Genomic DNA, 18,736 nt, shown 5'->3' with positions numbered 1-18,736 from the left:
TTGAAAATTAATGTCTGTATGAAATTGATAAGTAATACTGGTAACAAATCACTTATGATTTTAAATAATAGGTATAAAACTAGTATTTATAAGAGAAATATGAAATAATGCTGACTGACTAAAAGGTTGGTAAAATAAAGTTTCCACACCGTGTTAAAAAAGTTTAATGATATGTTTTGAAAAAAAAAATTTTAACGATTTTTGTCATTGTAATAATTATGATGTAAAATATCACCAATACAAATAATACTTATTAGTAAATAGAGTATGTAGATTAGTTGAAATTCAGCGTCATCTATCAGCTAATACAAAACACTTAGTTATATAAAATTAATTATTTTTCATAAGAAGCACAGCAAAATATACAACAATTATTTTAATTTTAAAGCTGCGGACCTAAGCAATACTAGTTATGTTTATACTTAGACATCTATAATTTAACATTTTGTAAATATGTAATTATATTGTTACTTAGTATATTTGTAAATCTACATTATTGTAATTTGGAACATATTAACTTCAATAATTACAATTTAGAAAATATAATTAAACAAATGGACATTGATACATTTTAAACTGGGATAATATTTTAGCTAGTTAATAATAATAAAGGCCCATGATATAACATAACCATGTAGGTATTTTATATGCCCTATCTATTTACCCTAAAGCACCATTCATATAAAATTACTTTTGATTAATTTTATAGCATTTACATACAATTTATACACATTATATTATTACTGTGAGAGAATAAAAAAGTATCCTAATAAAGTTTTATAAACAATTTTATGGACATTACTTTTTGGACCTTGTTTTCAAAAACTTTTACTGTCATTTTTCGATTTTTTTTACTCTCTCTCAATAAAACATTAAGTATTTATTTAATTTAACAATCTCTCGGTGTAACATACACCCTCACAACCTCACCTTCGTGTTTCCTCTGCGACGGCATGAAGTAGAAGTCTGGCGTTGCGTCCGGTGACCCACGTGAGGGGGACCGGGGGGAGTGGGGGGAGCGGGGTGAGTGGGGGGAAGGAGCCCCTCGAGGGGGGGCCCCGCGGGGGAGGGAGTAGGTGCTCCTGTCTGGGCGGGGGGTGTAGCTATGGAGAAATAATAAAAATAATGGTATAAAATCTATATATGTATATAAAACTCAAAGGTGACTGATATAGTGACCTATCAACGCACAGCCCAAACCGCTGGACGTATCGGGCTAAAATTTGGCATGCAGGTAGATGTTAGGACGTAGGCATCCGCTAAGAAAGGATTTCCCAAAATTCTTGCGGGAACGGGGAAAAACGGGGATGCACGTACAAAGTCGTGGGCGTAAGCTAGTATTTAATATAATTAAAATACACGCTAAGGGTGCATTTCCACCAATAATGTGCGAGCATGTGTAGCGAGGAATGTGTTTGTAAATAACCAATAGTATCGCTTCAAATGCACGCTTCTAACTTCAAACTAAATGAAGCTATATGATTGGTTCTTTACAAACATCCCTGGCCACGTATCCTCTCACATCTTAGGTGAAAAAGCACCGTCAACTTAGGAAATTATTGTTTTGTAACCGACCCTTATGTGTATAAGTTATATAAGAATAGAAAATATTTATTTTGGTTGAAATAATTAAACAAAAAACACACTGTGTACAGGTTGTAGCATAATGTTTTTGCTTGTTTTAGTTACACTTTCATATTTGAGGAAAAATTTAATTACTAATATCCTGATCAATTAAGTCATTTTTGTCAACGGTAACAGTTTAGCATAATTAATGTTTTAGATTTTAAATGAATGCTTTGCATAAATTACTATCCTATAATGAAATCATGAGCCTATCACCATTCTAAAAAATATTATGCAATATGAAACAAAAATATATGATTTAAATGAATTATTTATGAGATGAAGATAATTTCAATTTTATAAATTTCCGCATTTTCATTATTAGAATTAGATATTAACATAAAAATTATAATTAACAAAATATTATGTGTTCTCACTTATTAGTTATTGCGCAATATAAAAAAAATCCTTCAACATAATCTTAAATTCAATTAATAAATATTATACACACAGAACGAAAATATAAAAATACCAAATGCCAAAAAAAAAAGGAAAAAGTATTCCATCGACCGTGACAGGACTCGAACCTGCAATCTTCGGATCCGAAGTCCGACGCCTTATCCATTAGGCCACACGGTCGTATGACTACTGGCGCGAAATAGTGGAACATATTCAGTACTAATGTTCTTTTCAAGTGTTTTATAGAGTTTGAATGGACTCTTGATATGAGAGCTCTTTTGTTCATGTTGAGAGGAATATCACTTTGTTTTATTATTTAAGGAGGTGTTTTGTGCATTTTTAAATGATTTTATAAATGAATGGCTTTATATTCTTGTTTATGTTAGAAATATTTTGTATGGAGTTTTTAATTGGTTTTGCGATGATTTATTTTTAATTAGATAAACGTAGAGGTACATTATAGGGACTAGAACTTTTTAAAGATGTGTTGATGATTGGTTGATGATTATATTATGTGACGGATAATTTAACAATAATTTCTTAATTATGTTTGAGCAAACAATTTCTGTTTTTGCTGTAAAATTTTGTCATGGATTTTAACAATATTGTAAATTAGTTATTACACAATAATTAAATTTCTCGTGACCTCATTCACGAAAATTTACAAAAAATCAACTTTATCTACTAGTACTTGTTAGAAACACGTTAAAAATGACAAAAAAATAAGATTTTTTTAATAGAAAAATAAAATAAAATAAACTCACCCATACTGGCTTCTAGGCCGTTGCAACGACCTTGTATCATGATAGAACTGCGCTGCACTATTCGAAAACTTCTTGCCATTATTATATCCATTTGGACGTCCCAAAGTCCCGTCATATCCGTTTGGACGTCCCAAAGTCCCGTCATAACCATTTGGACGTCCCAAAGTCCCGTCATATCCGTTTGGTCTTCCCATAGTCCCATTGCCACTTCTGGTCATAGACCCGTTTGTCCTGTTTGTCCCGTTTGACATATTTGTCCCATTTGTCCCGTTTGTCCCGTTTTTGGGACGTTTTCCCGTCCCAGGGGCGGGTGGTGGGGGGGATGTGGGGCGGGTTGGACGGTTTGTGGGGAATTTGTCGTCGTTTTCAAATGGTTCGAATGCGTAGTTTGTGTTTGATGATGTTAGGTTCCAAGCGGCAGATGGTATTAGGTGGTCCTGGAACAAATTTGCATATAACTAAGTAAGTTTATTTAGGGCCGATTTTACAATGCTTGGATAAAACTTATTCGTCGAATAATGTATAATACTACCATTTTAAAAACGTATTCTAATTGCCCGTATTTGACAGTTTACGTGACATTTAAATATTATCGTGTAATACTTTATTGGACGGACAACTTTTTTCCAAGCATTGAAAAATCGTCCCTTAGATGTATTCTTTATTGAAATATTATGAATGCAAAGTGGTAAAATGTGGTCGCTCTGTTTGAAGCTATCGTTTACTTTAACAATATATATTTTAACATAGCGGCGGAAATGTAAAAAGATTATTTGAATATTTTTTTAGTTTATTTGTTAAATAATATAGTTATGTATTTGAAATTTAAATCAAATATGAAATAGGTTTATTATGTGTGTTATAAACGTATTAGAGTAGTTGTACCAAGTGTTCTCTTTTCGATATGATTGTAATTTGTAGATGTAGATGATTGTAATTTTATCCAACGCGTACAGTTTAAACGAAATTCTTTTAACAAAACGAAAGAAGGTCGTCTGTTAAAGAAGTTGGATTTTCATTTTGTTTGTCTTGATTTTTTTGTTTTAAATAATAAACTACCTTCGGTCTATCGAAATATTATAGGGATCCCTCCCTATAATATTTCGTTAATTCGATGTTCTAGGCGAGAAAATTACTGAAAAATTCCAAAAAATAACAAAAAATCCCCACCTTAGGCCTCCTCGCAGTACTGATCAGCCCACAAGCAGCCTGAGCAGCGAGCAGCAGCCCCAGCGCCGCCCCACACCCCACCACCACCCACAGCCGCACTCCCGACCAGAATATGGGGGGAGGGGGGGTGGCCTCGGGGGGGAGGGTCACTGGACAAAATATTTAATATTTAGAAAAAACTGAAAAAATCGGGTATAAACAGTAAAATGAGGAAAAAATGTCTTTTTTTTAGGAAAAAATGGTTAAAACAGTACTTGTATGTGTGGAGGAAGCAGTAAGGCGTATGATTTATGTATTCATTCCTTCAAAAAATAATCTTAAAAATGCCATTTGGCAGGTAAATAAGTACATTATCAGCCGTAAGATTTGAGTATGTCATTCGATCGTTTTAAAAAAAGTAAAAATATCACTTGACAGCAAAATTATTTTTATGCCTATGTAGAGATTAAAAACAATTTTATTTTATTCAAAAACCCTTAAAAATCATCTATACGTAAACGTGAGTTAACAAAAAAAAGTAAACTTATAATATACGTTTAAAATATATAAAATATTAATTATTTAATAATCTTATAATAATAATATCGATTCAATTGTATAAAATAATAAACATTTAATCCTCCTCTCTTTAAAAAAAAACTACTTTGTTTTACAAAAAAATTAAATTCGAATTTTAGTAACTACTTTTTCCAAAAAAAAAATAAAAAAATGAATTTGAGTAACAATTTGAGTTGAACTCACCGCTCTCCGGCGCGAACACCAAGAACTCCGGGTCCACATTAAGATTCCCCACTCTTCCCTTAGCCAAAGTATCTCTAACTACCCTCTCCCATTTGTCTATATCGCTGTCCTGCTCTGTCTCGTTCTGTGCGAGCGAGACGTCAATAGCACGGCCACTAGAACCTTCTATGAGGTTTGTTTCTATTGATTTTAGCGTTAGATCCGCTATTATCGCTTTCGTTTCGTTCCTGGAAAGTGGTTAAAGTTAATAATTTGTTTATTGAAGTTAAAAATAATAGTGAATGATATGGAATAGATTTCTAAAACAAAGTTATACTTTTTGTATAATTTAATATCAAGTTTTACACTTTTTTTTAACAATGCCGTCATAACATAGTGTCTAATGCCAAATTGTAACGAACGAGAAAAAGTCAAAATCATTCACAGTCACTTCTCTATAGCCCTTAAATCCGACTAAAGAAATTTAGTCCGGGCTGCTAGTGTGACAATGTAATGCCAAATTGAGTATTTGAATAATAAAAAATTATCGATTTTTTATGTATTTTAAAACTTTATTATTAATAATATTGATATTTAATGCAAAAAGCTCCAAAAATATATTTTTCAATTAATTATAAGCAATTAAAAATTGATGAAATTTCAATTAAAATCACGTGACTATAAACGTAACTAATATCAAAGTATAACTTACTGCATAAACCCGTTCACAGTCACATCCTTATACCCCTTAACCTGGCTTAATTCCCCGGATAAGCTGCCCACAACTTGTTGTACTAAAGAAGTATAATCCGGGCTACTTGGGGCTGGCGGTCGGAAATTATCCGCTAACCCGGTTATACGGATATATATGTTATATGTGTGGGAACCGGGTTGAACCGGTTCGGGGGTTGTTTCTTCGTCTGTTGGTTCTGGGGATAAATAATATGTTAGGTTAGTTAAAATGCTTAGTCTGGTATATTTGAGAGACGAGAATGGTGATTAGCTAGTGAAAAACTTAATCTGGATAAATAATATTTTCGAGAATATTTGGTAAGTAGTAAAAGGTTATGCTGTAGATAGAAAATACAAATATTGTCTCTAACATTTGTATTTTCTACACCATTTTTCTTAAAACTAATACGTGGGCAGTAAGAGCGAGAGATGAAGAAATAATAATAAAAAAGAAGGAAAATAATAAATATGTTACAGTCTCAAAACTAATTTAACGGAAAAATAATATAAAACTATTAACTGAAGGCATCGGTGAACACCTGATAGCAATGGACAAAACAATTTTTTCTTTGCATAAAAATTACAAAACTGTACCTACTATCTAAATCAAATTTAATTTCTGTGCAAAATTTGTGAATAATTCATGAACATGTTTAGATTTAAACAAAATCTTCTAGCTGATCAAATAAAGCAATCAGACACAACAAATCTATGCAAAAAAAAACGATTTTTCTACAAAAAATGTTTTTTTTTTTCTTTAAAATATAATGCTAAAACTCACCCGGTCCACACGGCTTGATACAAATCTTGTCATCAGTAATAAGCGGTACAGACATATGTTTGCTCATCCTCTTGTTGACGGGATCGAACCCGCCACCCTTCGTCACAAACATTATGTATAAGCACTGGACATCTGTGAATGCTAGGTCCTGGAATGGGAATAAAAGTTATTTTTGGATGATATGGTTAAAATTTTTAAAATAGGTTTGTAAAAAAATTGTGGGGGGTAGTTAAAAAAATATTCTGACAATTTTGAAATAAATATTTTTATGGAAAAAGCATGAATTTTCTTTATATCTCGTCAAGAACTGTGTTTTTATAAATTCGTAGAAATTTCGACTTTCGTTCTAGTATGTCTTCTAAAATTCTAGATACCCTGAAATCAATTAATGGCCCGGTATCTATATTCCTAGATCTAAACGTAAATTATTTATTTTACTACCCTAATTTAATCAGCATGAGGACATTTTCCTACTTTTTCTTAATTTTCTCCTAAAAGCCGATCGTTTATCATCATCGTTTTTATTCCAACTTCTTTTGTTCCATGCACTTCACCTACAATAAATATTTTTCCGGGATTTTTAAGCTATTGCATAGCTTCTATCGCGGGCCTTGAGCGCGGGGACCGAATCCAGAAATTCCGTAACGAAAAAACCTCACGCTCCCCACGGGGACGGGCGCGGAGGTGTGGCTTGAAGGCATAGCATGCAATAGCTTTACCGCGGCAGTCCCCGAGTGACACACGTCTTTTTGAAGTGAAACTTCTTTATCGGGGTTGGACAAAAATTTAGTGTAACATTTTTGCGTTACGCCGTACGCGTGACATTTTTAAGGTCATAAAGAAGTTTCACTTCTTACGTGTGTACACTAGTATACGCACACATTTTATTTACCTTACTATCCCCAGTATCCCGTTTCCTCACAAAGCTCATGGTGGTATACCCATCAGCTGTTTCTCCCTTCGCCTGGGAGATATCCTGGCGGGAATCCAAGCGTGGGGCAGAATATCCCGGTAACCAGGAATCCATTAAAAATGGTCTGCCTGAACGACTGTCCACCCAGCCTACTACTGCGTCTGTTTGTGACTGGAAAAGTAAAATGTTGAGTAAGGAAAAAAATAAAAATGTAGTACTAGGTAAGGATAAACATTTAAAATGTAGTATTCGAGTATATATGAAACTTTTTCTTAATGAAAGGCAGAATATTCGCATGAAAATCTTTAAGGGCAGTTTAGAACGTGGTGAAGTAATGTTTCTGGAAGGCTTTAACGCTTTAAAGCATATATTCTTAGACATCATTTGTTATTATAGCTGATAGATAAGACGGAACATAATATCTAATAAAACATTGTATATTATGTAGTTCTATAATAAAGGGTCTATAAATTTATACACAATAATTTGAACATTTTTGGCGATCCTAAGTTATTATTTATACCAATGTACCTATGTTATACTAAATTATGCGGTCCGAATAATTTAGTACAACATAGATACAAATAATAAAGCTTAAAAAAAATTGCCTCGTGTTTTATCTCAATGTTCAAATATTAATGAATCTTTTCAAATATAACCAGAATTCAAATAAACTAAAGAAACTCACCATTTTCCTATCCAAACTGAACCCAATCCCCGTCCAATACTTAGTCTCCTTTGTCGTTATCGTGAATCTAATCGAATCTTTGCCCCTCTTTTGCCCCAAGTACTCCCAAGAGGCAATGAAGTCGCATGTTCTGTTTGTGACGTCACAATCTGCGGGCAGTTTGAATTGTGCCCCACATTTGTTGTCTAGAGATGTTATACCACCGGAAGACGGGGATTTTACTTCGTCTGGAAGTTAAATATAATATTCGTTAAATTTAGTATTTAAGATAGAAAGTGTCTTTTATGAAAAAGTGTGTTTAGTATATGAAAAACATACTGTTATTGGCGAAATAAAGGCAAAAAAGGACAAAAAATGCAGCTATCAAGATAATGTTTGTTAAAGCGAAACTTCTTTAGGTGAGGTTCGTTGATATTAAAATTTCGAGATCACGTCATGGCAATACCCTCACGTCATGAAGTAAGGCGACGCCTTTGGTATCATTGAATCTTGCCAAAGAAGTTTCACTTCTGACACGTGTGCTCGCTCTTTTTTTTTACTTACCAAAGAAGTTAACCCCAACCACGCCCCTCTGCCCCCCATGACCGTGGTATTTGATCTCATCAGGTCTATAGAACTGTTTGGGTTGTGCCCCAAGCTCCTGCCCCCGGGCCCAGATTACATGCATCTCGTCGTCTACTAGAGAATGGTCGGTTGGTTCTTTGGCCTGGAATGTTATTTTTTATGAATATAGATATCTATTAAAATCTATTAATATACTAGTGGTCCGCCCCGGCTTCGCCCGTGGTACCTACATGTTTAAACTATCCTATGTGCAAATAAATGATTTATTTATTTATTTATCTCAAGTTGGATCGAACTGCACATGGTGTGCAAATTTTATTATAATCGGTTAAGTGGTTAAGGAGTCCATTGAGGACAAACATTGTGACACGAGATTTATATATATTAAGATTAGTATGTACATGTACATTCTAGGGAAGCGCGCTCCATCTTAGGAAACATCTCAGTTTACCATCAGGATCGTGGCCAAGCGCTATTAGTTAGTTATTGCAGCATACAATAAAAATGTTAAATTAACTGACCCGATAAACGTTGTTCTGCCAGTTATATAAAAATCGGCCAAGTTGTATAAATCCATACTAATATTATAAATGCGAAAGTAACTCTGTCTGTCTGTCTGTTACTCAATCACGCCTTAACTACTGAACCAATTTGCGTGAAATTTGGTATAGAGTTGGTATAGATTTTGATACCCGAGAAAGGACATAGGATAGGTTTTATCCCGGAAATCCTACGGGAACGGGAAAGCTAGTATTTAATAAAATTGTTTAATGAAAATTATGGCAACTATCACCGTGTTAAAAGATATTTTATTTTTAAACTAGCTATTACCCACGGTTATGTCATTTAAATAAGAATATAGCAATTCCCATTGAAATAAGATATATCATCACGGTAACAAACCTATTATATGTCAATATCTAACCTCTTAGCTATCTCCTGACAAAAATATAATAAAATTGATATGTTACGTTCTAAAGAAAAACAAACATACAACATTCGCAATGATAAATTCGATTAAATACACCACTTGTACTCAAGAACAGCTGAATAGATTTGAATGTATTTTAGCTTGTGATTTGTACCTTCCCGAATTAACTCCTAATAACAACTCTGAATTTGAAATACAGTAGAACCTCGATAACATAAAAACCTCTGTAACTTCAAAAAATAATATGTTCCCTTCCCATCAGAGCCCAAAACCTCTTTAACTTAAAATACGCAACCTCTATAACTTAAATAATAATCTCTGTATTGGCCCTCAGTAACTTAAAGAAATGGGTCCACAACCTCTATAACATAAAATTATTTGTCAATGTGTCATTTTGAAATAGTGTCAAAACAAAAGGTTTCGGTAGGTATTTATTATATTTATTGCTTGCACGTGTTTACTATGTTTTGTTAACGTAAACAACACATTACCTATTGTTTGCTTTATCGAAATTCTTCAAAGCTTTGCGGCGGATAGCTTTATGACAACGACTTACTTGCATCATAAGTTTTTTATAGTTGTCCTGGAAACATCGCTTTACTTACTGTGTGATAAAACTGGCTTAAAATGAGTCCAAAAAGAAAACTAACAACCCTCACCTACGCTGATAAATTAAAATCTATAGAAGCAGTGAAAAATGGAGAGACCCTTGATAACTTAAAACCTCTATAACTTAAAATATTTTGTGTTTCCCTTGGACTTTAACTTATCGAGGTTCTACTGTACATACAAAACCATATAAAATCCACTTTATTTTGTTACCAGCATAAATAAATGATTAAATTTATAATTTTCTATCCAATAATTACAATGAGATTACCTTAATTTTCTTCCTGAACATAATAGTTGTTACTCCATTCTCTTCAAATCCCGAAGATGCTGTGATATCATCATGGCCGCCCCAGAATGTATCCACACGAGGAGTTGATCTGAAATTATCCATCATAATTTATAAATTACTAGCTTTCCACCCGCGGCTTCACCCGCTTTGTCTAAAAAATAATAACTTATATACTAAACCCTTCCTCTTGAATCACTCTATCTATTTAAAAAAACCGCATCAAAATCCGTTGCGTAGTTTTAAAGATTTAAGCATACATAGGGACTATATAACTCACCATCATTTTAATTGGTACAAAAACAAATCTATTATCACTAGTCCATCCAATCATTAACAGTAGAACAAAGTGTCATCTAAAGTAAAGCTTTCTTTATTCTCCTTAGTCCTGAATAAAAAGAGCGTATGTGCAAACGTGTCAGAAGTGAAACTTCTTTGGCAAGATTCAAAGATCGACGGTATTGCCATGACAAGACCTTGAAATTTTACTCTCAACGCGCCTAATGAAGTTTCACTTCAAAAAAAACTTATTTTAATAATTAACATACTAATATTATAAATGCGAAAGTAACTCTGTCTGTCTGTCTGTCTGTTACTCAATCACGCCTTAACTACTGAACCAATTTGCATGATATTTGGTATAGAGATATTTTGATATCCGAGAAAGGACATAGGCTACTTTTTATCCCGGGAAATAGGATAGGTTTTATCCCGGAAATCCCACGGGAACGGGAACTATGCGGGTTTTTCTTTGACTGTGCGGGCGAAGCTGCGGGTGGAAAGCTAGTAATTAATAAATATGTAATACATAATATTTACCTATCTCTAGTATAATAATCGAGCACTCTATGATAGTTGCCTCTTGCAGTACCAATCACGATATCCGTACAGTCCATGGGATTGAAGTCAAACTTTGGTACGTATTCGTGCGCCGGGAAATAGCCTAGAATAGAGCTTTTTTAATCATATTTAAATAAAAAAACTATTGTTTTTAAATGGTGGATTGTCACTGAGTAACTTTTCTCCAGAAGAGTAACATTTCTCCAGTAGAGTAACTTTTCTTCAGAGGAGTAACATTTCTCCAGAGTAGTAACTTTTCTCCAGATGAGTAAGTTTTCCCCATAAGAGTAAATTTTCTCCAGAGGAGTAACTTTTCTCCAGAGGAGTAATTTTTTCCAGAGGAGTAACTTTTGTCCAGAGGTATGTCTCTTGTATAACTCACAAAAATTATGATAAGAGTGGAAATTAATTATAATCTAGAAACATCATAATATGAGGATACCTCCTCAATTTTTCCTAAAAATTTAAATCGAAATGAAATGATTTTTTACCAAGATCGAACAATTGTTTTGAATAATTTAAGCCTATTTTCTTAACTTTTCACACTTTTTGTTTTGATTTTGCATGTTGACCATAAAATTTAACACAAATATGGGAAATAAGATGTGCATCTTTAAATTAATAACAATATAATAAATGGTGGTGGATATATAGCTACTCAGTGACAACTATTTATATTGAAATCAAAAACCGTAACACAAAAAGAAGACCGTCCCGAAGAAAGACTTTTTTTCAGCTGAAATTGTAGAAAGTGTTAATTATAGAATCAAGAGGCGGAGTCAAAATCAGGGAAAAACAAATAATGAATAAAAATATTAAGATTTGTTTTTTTTATATTTTTTTAGTATTTTTTGGCCTTTTTGCCACCTGTTAAAAATATTATATTGTTGTTACAACCACATTTACCTTGTAAGTACCTGAAAATTTATCCCACCGACACGAAGTTGTTATAACGAAGATTTAGAACGAAATGAAGAATGAGACTCAAGAAGAACAAAAAGAGTCGAGAGAAGAAAGGGGAAAGAAGTAAGGAAAGGGAATGGGTAATAGCGTTGTAAGCATGGAAGCAAGTTACAGCTAAAGCAATTAAGAAATATAATTGGAATAAGATAATAAGAAAAATACAGGTTAAATAAAGTTTAAGAAGATAGAGTAATCAGGAGAAATAAGAAAGTAATTGAGAATTCAGAAGATTATAGATAAACTTCTAGAAATAAGTAAATAAGTTATTAATATACATGTAGAATTAATAAACATTCAGAACATTAAATATCAAGTTATTTAAAGTATTATTAAATCAAGTTTATTCACAATAATAATTATGTAATAAAATAAGTGACCAAAATAAAATCTAAGTTAATAGTGATACAAATATTAGATAAATTAATAACAGCAATTAATACACATATAACATTCAAGCAAACACTGTATCAGGTATTTTTGTTATCTTTAATAAAACAAGGTCATCTTGTATAGTTAATAAAAAGGCCATTAGATCTTAATTTTTTAGAATTGCTTAAAATAATTAATGTTTTTTACTTGTTTGTGATATTATATTGTCGTTTTTTATAGATTACTAGCGGTCCGCCCCGGCTTCGCCCGTGGTACATGTTTACGTTTTCTCTACATAAGAACCATCCTCGTACTTCAAGGAATATAATAAAAAACGAATTATCGAAATCGGTTCAGCCGTTCTCGAGTTATGCGCTTACCAACACATTTTGCGATTCATTTTATATATATACTAGCGGTCCGCCCCGGCTTCGCCCGTGGTATATGTTTACGTTTTCTCTACATAAAAACCATCTTCGTACTTCAAGGAATATAATAAAAAAAGAATTATCGAAATCGGTTCAGCCGTTCTCGAGTTATGCGCTTACCAACACATTTTGCGATTCATTTTTATATATAAGATATATATATAAGAATCATAGATGATAGATAGATGGTCAATTATTTCTTTCCTTTCTACATAGGTTGTTAATTATTGTTATTCCCACATAAAATTAGTTCACCAAACATTCATTTGATTATTTTATACCTGATAAAGTGTAATAATAAGTGCAAAGCTTGTGCGTTACCTGATTCTTCATTTAGGCCTTTCACTAACAAATTCTCAGCTTCGCCTTCTGCGTTGAGTTCAGGGGAAGGTTCTGGTTCGGGAGAAGGTTCTGACTTAGGTTCTGGTTCAGGGGAAGGTTCTGCTTTCGGTTCTGGTTCGGGTTCGGGAGAAGGTTCTGATGTGGGTTCAGGAGATGGCTCTGATTTAGGTTCTGGTTCGGGAGAAGGTTCTGATGCAGGTTCAGGAGACGGTTCGGATGTAGGTTCCGATTTTGGTTCTGGTTCTGGCTCAGATTTAGGTTCAGAAGGTTCTGATTTAGGTTCAGGAGATGGTTCAGAATTAGGTTCTGGTGAAGGTTCAGATTTAGGTTCAGGAGAAGGTTCTGGTTCAGACGTTGGTTCAGGTAGAGGTTCTGATTTAGGTTCCCGGTCAGATTTAGGAGAGGGTTCTGGCTCTGATGCAGGTTCAGAAGAAGGTTCTGGCGTTGATTCTGGTTCAGAAGTAGGTTCGGGTTCAGAACTAGGTTCTGGGGAAGGTTCTGCTTTAGGTTCAGGTTCTGATGTTGGTTCAGAAGTAGGTTCTGGTTCCGGTTCCGGTGTGGGAGTGGGTTCTACTTTAACAGGATTAATTATAGGCCTAGGACCATATTTAGACTTAGGTTTAAACGGCTTTCGGTTCGGTAAAGTGGGCTCAGTCGGTTTGGGACTAGGATAATTTTCAGTTTCATTGTCTATAATAGTGGTCGATGTTGCCACATCTGTAAAAACACACAACCATGCAATTATATGTACATTAGTGTTATAAAATACGTTAGTTTTGCGTCATTCGAAAAGTATTTGTGCTTGTGCTGTGTGGCTTAGCTTGTGGGGTTTAGCACTCGTGTGTTGTACAAAAGTGTGCTGTAATGTGTAAGAGATAGGGTGTAATTTGTCATACTTACTTGAGTTTTGTGATTCTTGAGCTGCGCGCTTCTTGCGACCTAAAATTGTATGCCAATGTATTGGATATAACACATTACTGATTATATAAATAAATTAATTAATTAATCGTTTATATATGTACCTAGAAATTGTTGTAACGATAAATGTGTTATTTCGTTCTTTAATAATAATGCATATTTACAGTTTATCAACTATTTATTCTTCTTTAGAAGTTTTTGTGCATTAGCAAATCATTTATATTAACTAGTTTTTATTTGATTCATTAATTGTAGTAAAGTTATATGATTAAGTTTATTATTTAAAATTAATAATTGATGTTTTTCAACTCTTTAAATTATGATGATAAGCAATCCATAAATAGAAATATTTACCTTTAGAGCTAGAAACAGATTTGGAAACACTAGTTTTAACGGTAACATCATTTCCTAGGTTCTTAAAATCAAACCCATCTAGTGTGTGCATGGCTACACGTTTATTTCTGTCGTTTTCAAATGTTTCCATTTTAGTTTCCGGTGTTGTAGATTCTGGTTGCGGTTCTGACAATGGTTCTGGTTCTGGCTGTGGTTCTGATGATGGTTCCGGTTCTGACTGTGGTTCTGATGTAGGTTCCGGTTGAGGTTCTGACTTAGGTTCTGGTTCAGGTTCCGGTTCTGCTTTAGGTTCAGATTGTGGTTCTGGCTGAGGTTCTGCCTTAGGTTCTGGCTCTGGTTCTGGTTGAGGTTCCGATTTGTTTTTACTCTCTGATTTTGGTTCAGGCTTCGGTAATGGTTCTGGTTGTGATGTTGTTGCTGAAATAATTTATTATTTACTTAGTAAGTATACACATAATTAATAATTAATATAGAAATGTATAGAATAAGTTATTGTACTGAAGCCCACATTAACAGGGAAATTAATAAAATTGTATGAACAGCTAAAACAAGTACATACACTTTATACAGCTTTTCCGTGCGACGAAAGATGCGGGTTCGAATCCGACGTAATCAAAATTTTATATTTTTTCCTTGAAAAAACATTCTCAACCCATATTTTCTTTATTATACATACAAATTACCATTTACCAGGTATATAATTTAAGAATATAAAAACTTACATTGCTCGAGGGGCGCTCCCAACACAGGGAAGTTTTTACATTCCTTCTTCAAGCCTTTGGGACGCCAACCGATAGCTGAAAATAACATAAATATTTAAATAACTAAGTAAGTACATAATATAAAAAACAATGTCGCTTTTTTTGTCCCTATGTATATTCTTAAATCTTTAAAACTACGCAACGGATTTTGATGCGGTTTTTTTAATAGATAGAGTGATTCAAGAGGATTGTTCGAGTATACATACAATTTATTAGGTAGCGGTATACATATAATATACATACAATTTATTATTATTAATTTATTAATTTAATATTACACAAAGCGGGCGAAGCCGCGGGCGGAATGCTAGTTTTACAATAATTTGTGTCTTTTTTTTATAATACAAAATTAGCAATTATACAAAAAAGTCGTGTTTTTTTAGTGAAAATAATATTATGTCATTCAGTAATGTGTAGATTATGATCCTAAATTTCACGTCATCCATTGCCAACGTCCATACCACGTTGAATACACCGGTTCTCGTCCGATCACCGAAGTTAAGCAACGTCGGGCGCGGTCAGTACTTGGATGGGTGACCGCCTGGGAACACCGCGTGATGTTGGCTTTTTGATATTTTTATTTTATTCCAAATAATCTATATTCTATGTTTTGAACAAGTTTATTTTGATACACATTATTTTATGTCATTTTAAAACTTATCTGATTCCTCTAAGCTCTAAGTACTAAAAACGTACATTATAAAAAAAACTTTTCCTATATGTATAATATAATGTGCTTCTTCCATTTGTTCTTGCGCAGAAAAACAATCCACCTATATTAACTTTCAAATTTTAAAATCAATACTATTTAAAAACAGTTCTTACTATCTTAGGTGCCTGGGTCACTTAAATTTGTATTTTTTTTTATGTGAAATAAATGATGTATTTATTTATTTAATTACATTTTTATTTTATTTTATTTTATTTTATTCATAAAAGGTACCTTACAGCTGTTGATAAGATAAATTATACTAATTACATATAAAAACGCCAATTACAAGGCACACCGATAATAGTAAAATTGTGTGACAAAAAACGGCAAACTACAAAGGTACAATAATTGTTTTCTTTTACTTTAACAAAAAATACAATTATTCTTGATGAAACACAAAACATAAATGAATTAAATTAAATGTGACTTCTCGTGAACAAGCAATATCAACAATATAGCATTAAAGTTGAGAAAAACAGAAATGAAATTGAGCCTGTTAAGGTGACTATGTGAGAGAAAGAGTGGGTGTGTAAATGAGTGTGTGTGTTAGGGTCTGCGTGTGTTTGTGTGTGTGTGTGTGTGTGTGTGTTACTTATTTAAGTTATTTATAATCTGAAGAATTGCACTTTTAAATCTAGGGCGTGATAAACTAAATATATCAGCTGAGCAAAATTTATTATTATATAGTTACTTCAGCAAAATTTATTATTATCCACAAAACTTACCAGCATAAGAAGTCCCATTGACCATCATAACAAACTCGACCTCTTGCATGTCTTTAATAACTCGCCAGTACAAATGGAAATCTTTAGATAATTCCTTCTTGCTGTACAGACCGAGATTTATTGACTTTTCCTTCCATGGTGACTCTGAAATTAAATAAAACGGTTTTTAAAACATGTTTTTTATAGCATAGGTTAGTTATTATTGGATTCATAGTTTGAAGTAAAATATTGATTAGTTGGAAAATATTGGAAATAAATAATTGAAAATTCAATTAAAACAGTAACTACCTATATTAAGTTAAATAAAAAATTATTATTCGAATTTATCGAATCAGATGTATTTTTAAGGCTCTTGTAGAAAACTTTATTACACAGACTTTTGTCGTAAACAAAATCTTTCAATCATTGACAAACACTTCTAACGATCTTTTCTAGCCTGAAACTTTTCTACCTATTACATTCTGATCTACAATTTTCTCCTTATATTCTGGCCCATAATTTTCTACCCAGAACTTTATACATACTAACCTACAACTTTTCCCCATACATTTCCCAACCTAAAACTATTCTACCCATCTTTTCCACCTCCCCAACCACAATGTTGACCGCCTCCTTGGTACAGTGGTTGACGCGTGAGCGTAGAACCGAGGGTTCTGGGTTCGATTCCCGGTGGAGACGAAGAAAAAAAATGTCTCAGTCTGGTAGGACACAGAAGGCTGATCACCTACTCGTCCCTAAAGAAAATCGATCAGTGAAACAGATGTATGCATAATGCATCTGCCCTTTACCCCACTACGGGGATACGGGACTTCACAATCACAATACTTACTCTTATTACACCCTTTTCCATAGAACCCATGAGGACAATAACACATCCTCCTCGGAGATTCAGTACCATCCACATCTACACATTTCCCCCTTAACCCACAGTCTGTATCTTCAGAACATTCGTCTGAGAACTGACAGCGAGCTCCACTATGTAGCTTGTTGCATTTACAACGACCGAGGATGTGGAAACCCTTGCCGGAACAGGTCTCGTGGTATTCTTTGCCTGGAAGGTGTAAAAAAATAATTTATTTATTTAAAAAGGTACACATCACAGCTGACAATTTTGACTAATTATACACAAATTTAATCACATGTTGCGGTAAAATGCCAACCAAATTGTATGTACACAGCACAGTTGAGGTTAAAAAAAATTATTAAAAATTACATTCATTATTGGTATTGAAATAATATTATCATGCCATAATAAAATACTCTATTGATTATTATAGACTATAGTAATTTATTACAAGTAAAGTACCTATTAGAGACAGTGTTAGAACAGTAAATTAAAAAATGGAACTTGGTAAAAACATTTCTATAATCTTTACAAACTAAGGATAAATAAACAAAAGTATCTTTTAAAACATAAGTTAAAAAGAACAATGTTATCATAAAAAAATAGCTTTCATTTCATTCCTATAAAATTATTTTAAACTTTATATCAAACACAAGTTTTAAATCTCAATCAAAACCAAAACTGCCTCTAAAATTCGAAAGAACAATTATTTTATTAATATCCAACAATTATTTTAAAAAAGCTATCTAGCTAGAAGCCTCTGCCTTCCATTCTCATCTACTAACTAAAAAAAAACTAAAAATCCTAAAATAAAACATCTAGAAACGTCCAGAATATTCTTAACATCTTAGAACATCTAGAATCTTCTAGAATAACTCACGTTGTACAATATCGATATCAGCACATGACCAGAAGCGATATTTGGACCCCCACTCATCAGCTTCCCGCTGCAACTGTAGTGTGCAGTTTTCGCATGTGAAGTCACTTGGTAAGTGCACTTCGTAGCTTTGGGCACTAGTGTGGATAAAGAGTTTGGAGATTAATTTGTTAAGCATTTTTGGAAAATCATCAACATCTGTTAGGAGAATTTTTTTTTTTTATTTATTTAGAAATAAAATATTAACAAAATGTGGAACGTAAATATCTAAAAGACGGATACATATAATATAAAAAAGGTGTTATGGATCCATATCCATTCATTCTACCATTGGAATGAAACATAGCTTTGAAATAAGGAAAAATATTTGGAATTTATAAATACTTCATTGAAGAAAAAACATCAAAAGTCGATCAG

At 33.1% G+C, this 18,736-nt stretch overlaps 2 protein-coding genes and 2 non-coding genes across 6 annotated transcripts in view; 2 read left to right on the top strand and 2 right to left on the bottom strand.

The window, feature by feature from the left end:
- LOC149478225 (phytanoyl-CoA dioxygenase, peroxisomal-like) overlaps window positions 1-18,736 on the top strand; it is a 147,095-nt gene that overhangs the window by 11,037 nt on the left and 117,322 nt on the right. The window lies entirely within an intron of this gene.
- nahoda (DOMON-like domain-containing protein nahoda) overlaps window positions 1-18,736 on the bottom strand; it is a 68,611-nt gene that overhangs the window by 875 nt on the left and 49,000 nt on the right. For 2 of the 3 annotated variants that reach the window (XM_089709466.1, XM_089709467.1), the window contains 18 exons: window positions 18,323-18,456; window positions 17,428-17,649; window positions 16,599-16,742; window positions 15,123-15,197; window positions 14,401-14,817; window positions 14,029-14,067; window positions 13,108-13,845; window positions 11,006-11,129; window positions 10,169-10,277; window positions 8,337-8,499; window positions 7,794-8,020; window positions 7,085-7,276; window positions 6,193-6,340; window positions 5,392-5,608; window positions 4,701-4,927; window positions 3,960-4,108; window positions 2,790-3,226; window positions 931-1,103 (listed from right to left, as the gene is read on the bottom strand). In XM_089709466.1, coding sequence (XP_089565592.1) covers window positions 931-1,103; window positions 2,790-3,226; window positions 3,960-4,108; window positions 4,701-4,927; window positions 5,392-5,608; window positions 6,193-6,340; window positions 7,085-7,276; window positions 7,794-8,020; window positions 8,337-8,499; window positions 10,169-10,277; window positions 11,006-11,129; window positions 13,108-13,845; window positions 14,029-14,067; window positions 14,401-14,817; window positions 15,123-15,197; window positions 16,599-16,742; window positions 17,428-17,649; window positions 18,323-18,456 — 3,935 coding nt within the window. The remainder of the gene's footprint in view (window positions 1-930; window positions 1,104-2,789; window positions 3,227-3,959; window positions 4,109-4,700; window positions 4,928-5,391; window positions 5,609-6,192; window positions 6,341-7,084; window positions 7,277-7,793; window positions 8,021-8,336; window positions 8,500-10,168; window positions 10,278-11,005; window positions 11,130-13,107; window positions 13,846-14,028; window positions 14,068-14,400; window positions 14,818-15,122; window positions 15,198-16,598; window positions 16,743-17,427; window positions 17,650-18,322; window positions 18,457-18,736) is intronic. The other variant, XM_089709469.1, reaches the window with a different exon arrangement.
- On the bottom strand, window positions 2,133-2,205 carry TRNAR-UCG (transfer RNA arginine (anticodon UCG)). Its single transcript has one exon. It is a non-coding gene; the product is annotated as a tRNA-Arg (tRNA).
- LOC149478245 (5S ribosomal RNA) lies at window positions 15,609-15,727 on the top strand. The gene has a single exon (XR_016317462.1). It is a non-coding gene; the product is annotated as a 5S ribosomal RNA (ribosomal RNA).

Source organism: Colias philodice, chromosome 22 (assembly GCF_061535455.1).
Source record: "Colias philodice isolate Cphi_HAF_F1 chromosome 22, ilColPhil1 Martin Lab GWU primary, whole genome shotgun sequence".
Classification (NCBI taxonomy): Eukaryota; Metazoa; Arthropoda; class Insecta; order Lepidoptera; family Pieridae; genus Colias; species Colias philodice.
The sequence above is the reverse complement of the archived record's forward strand: the minus strand, read 5'-3'. Positions and strand labels throughout refer to the sequence as shown.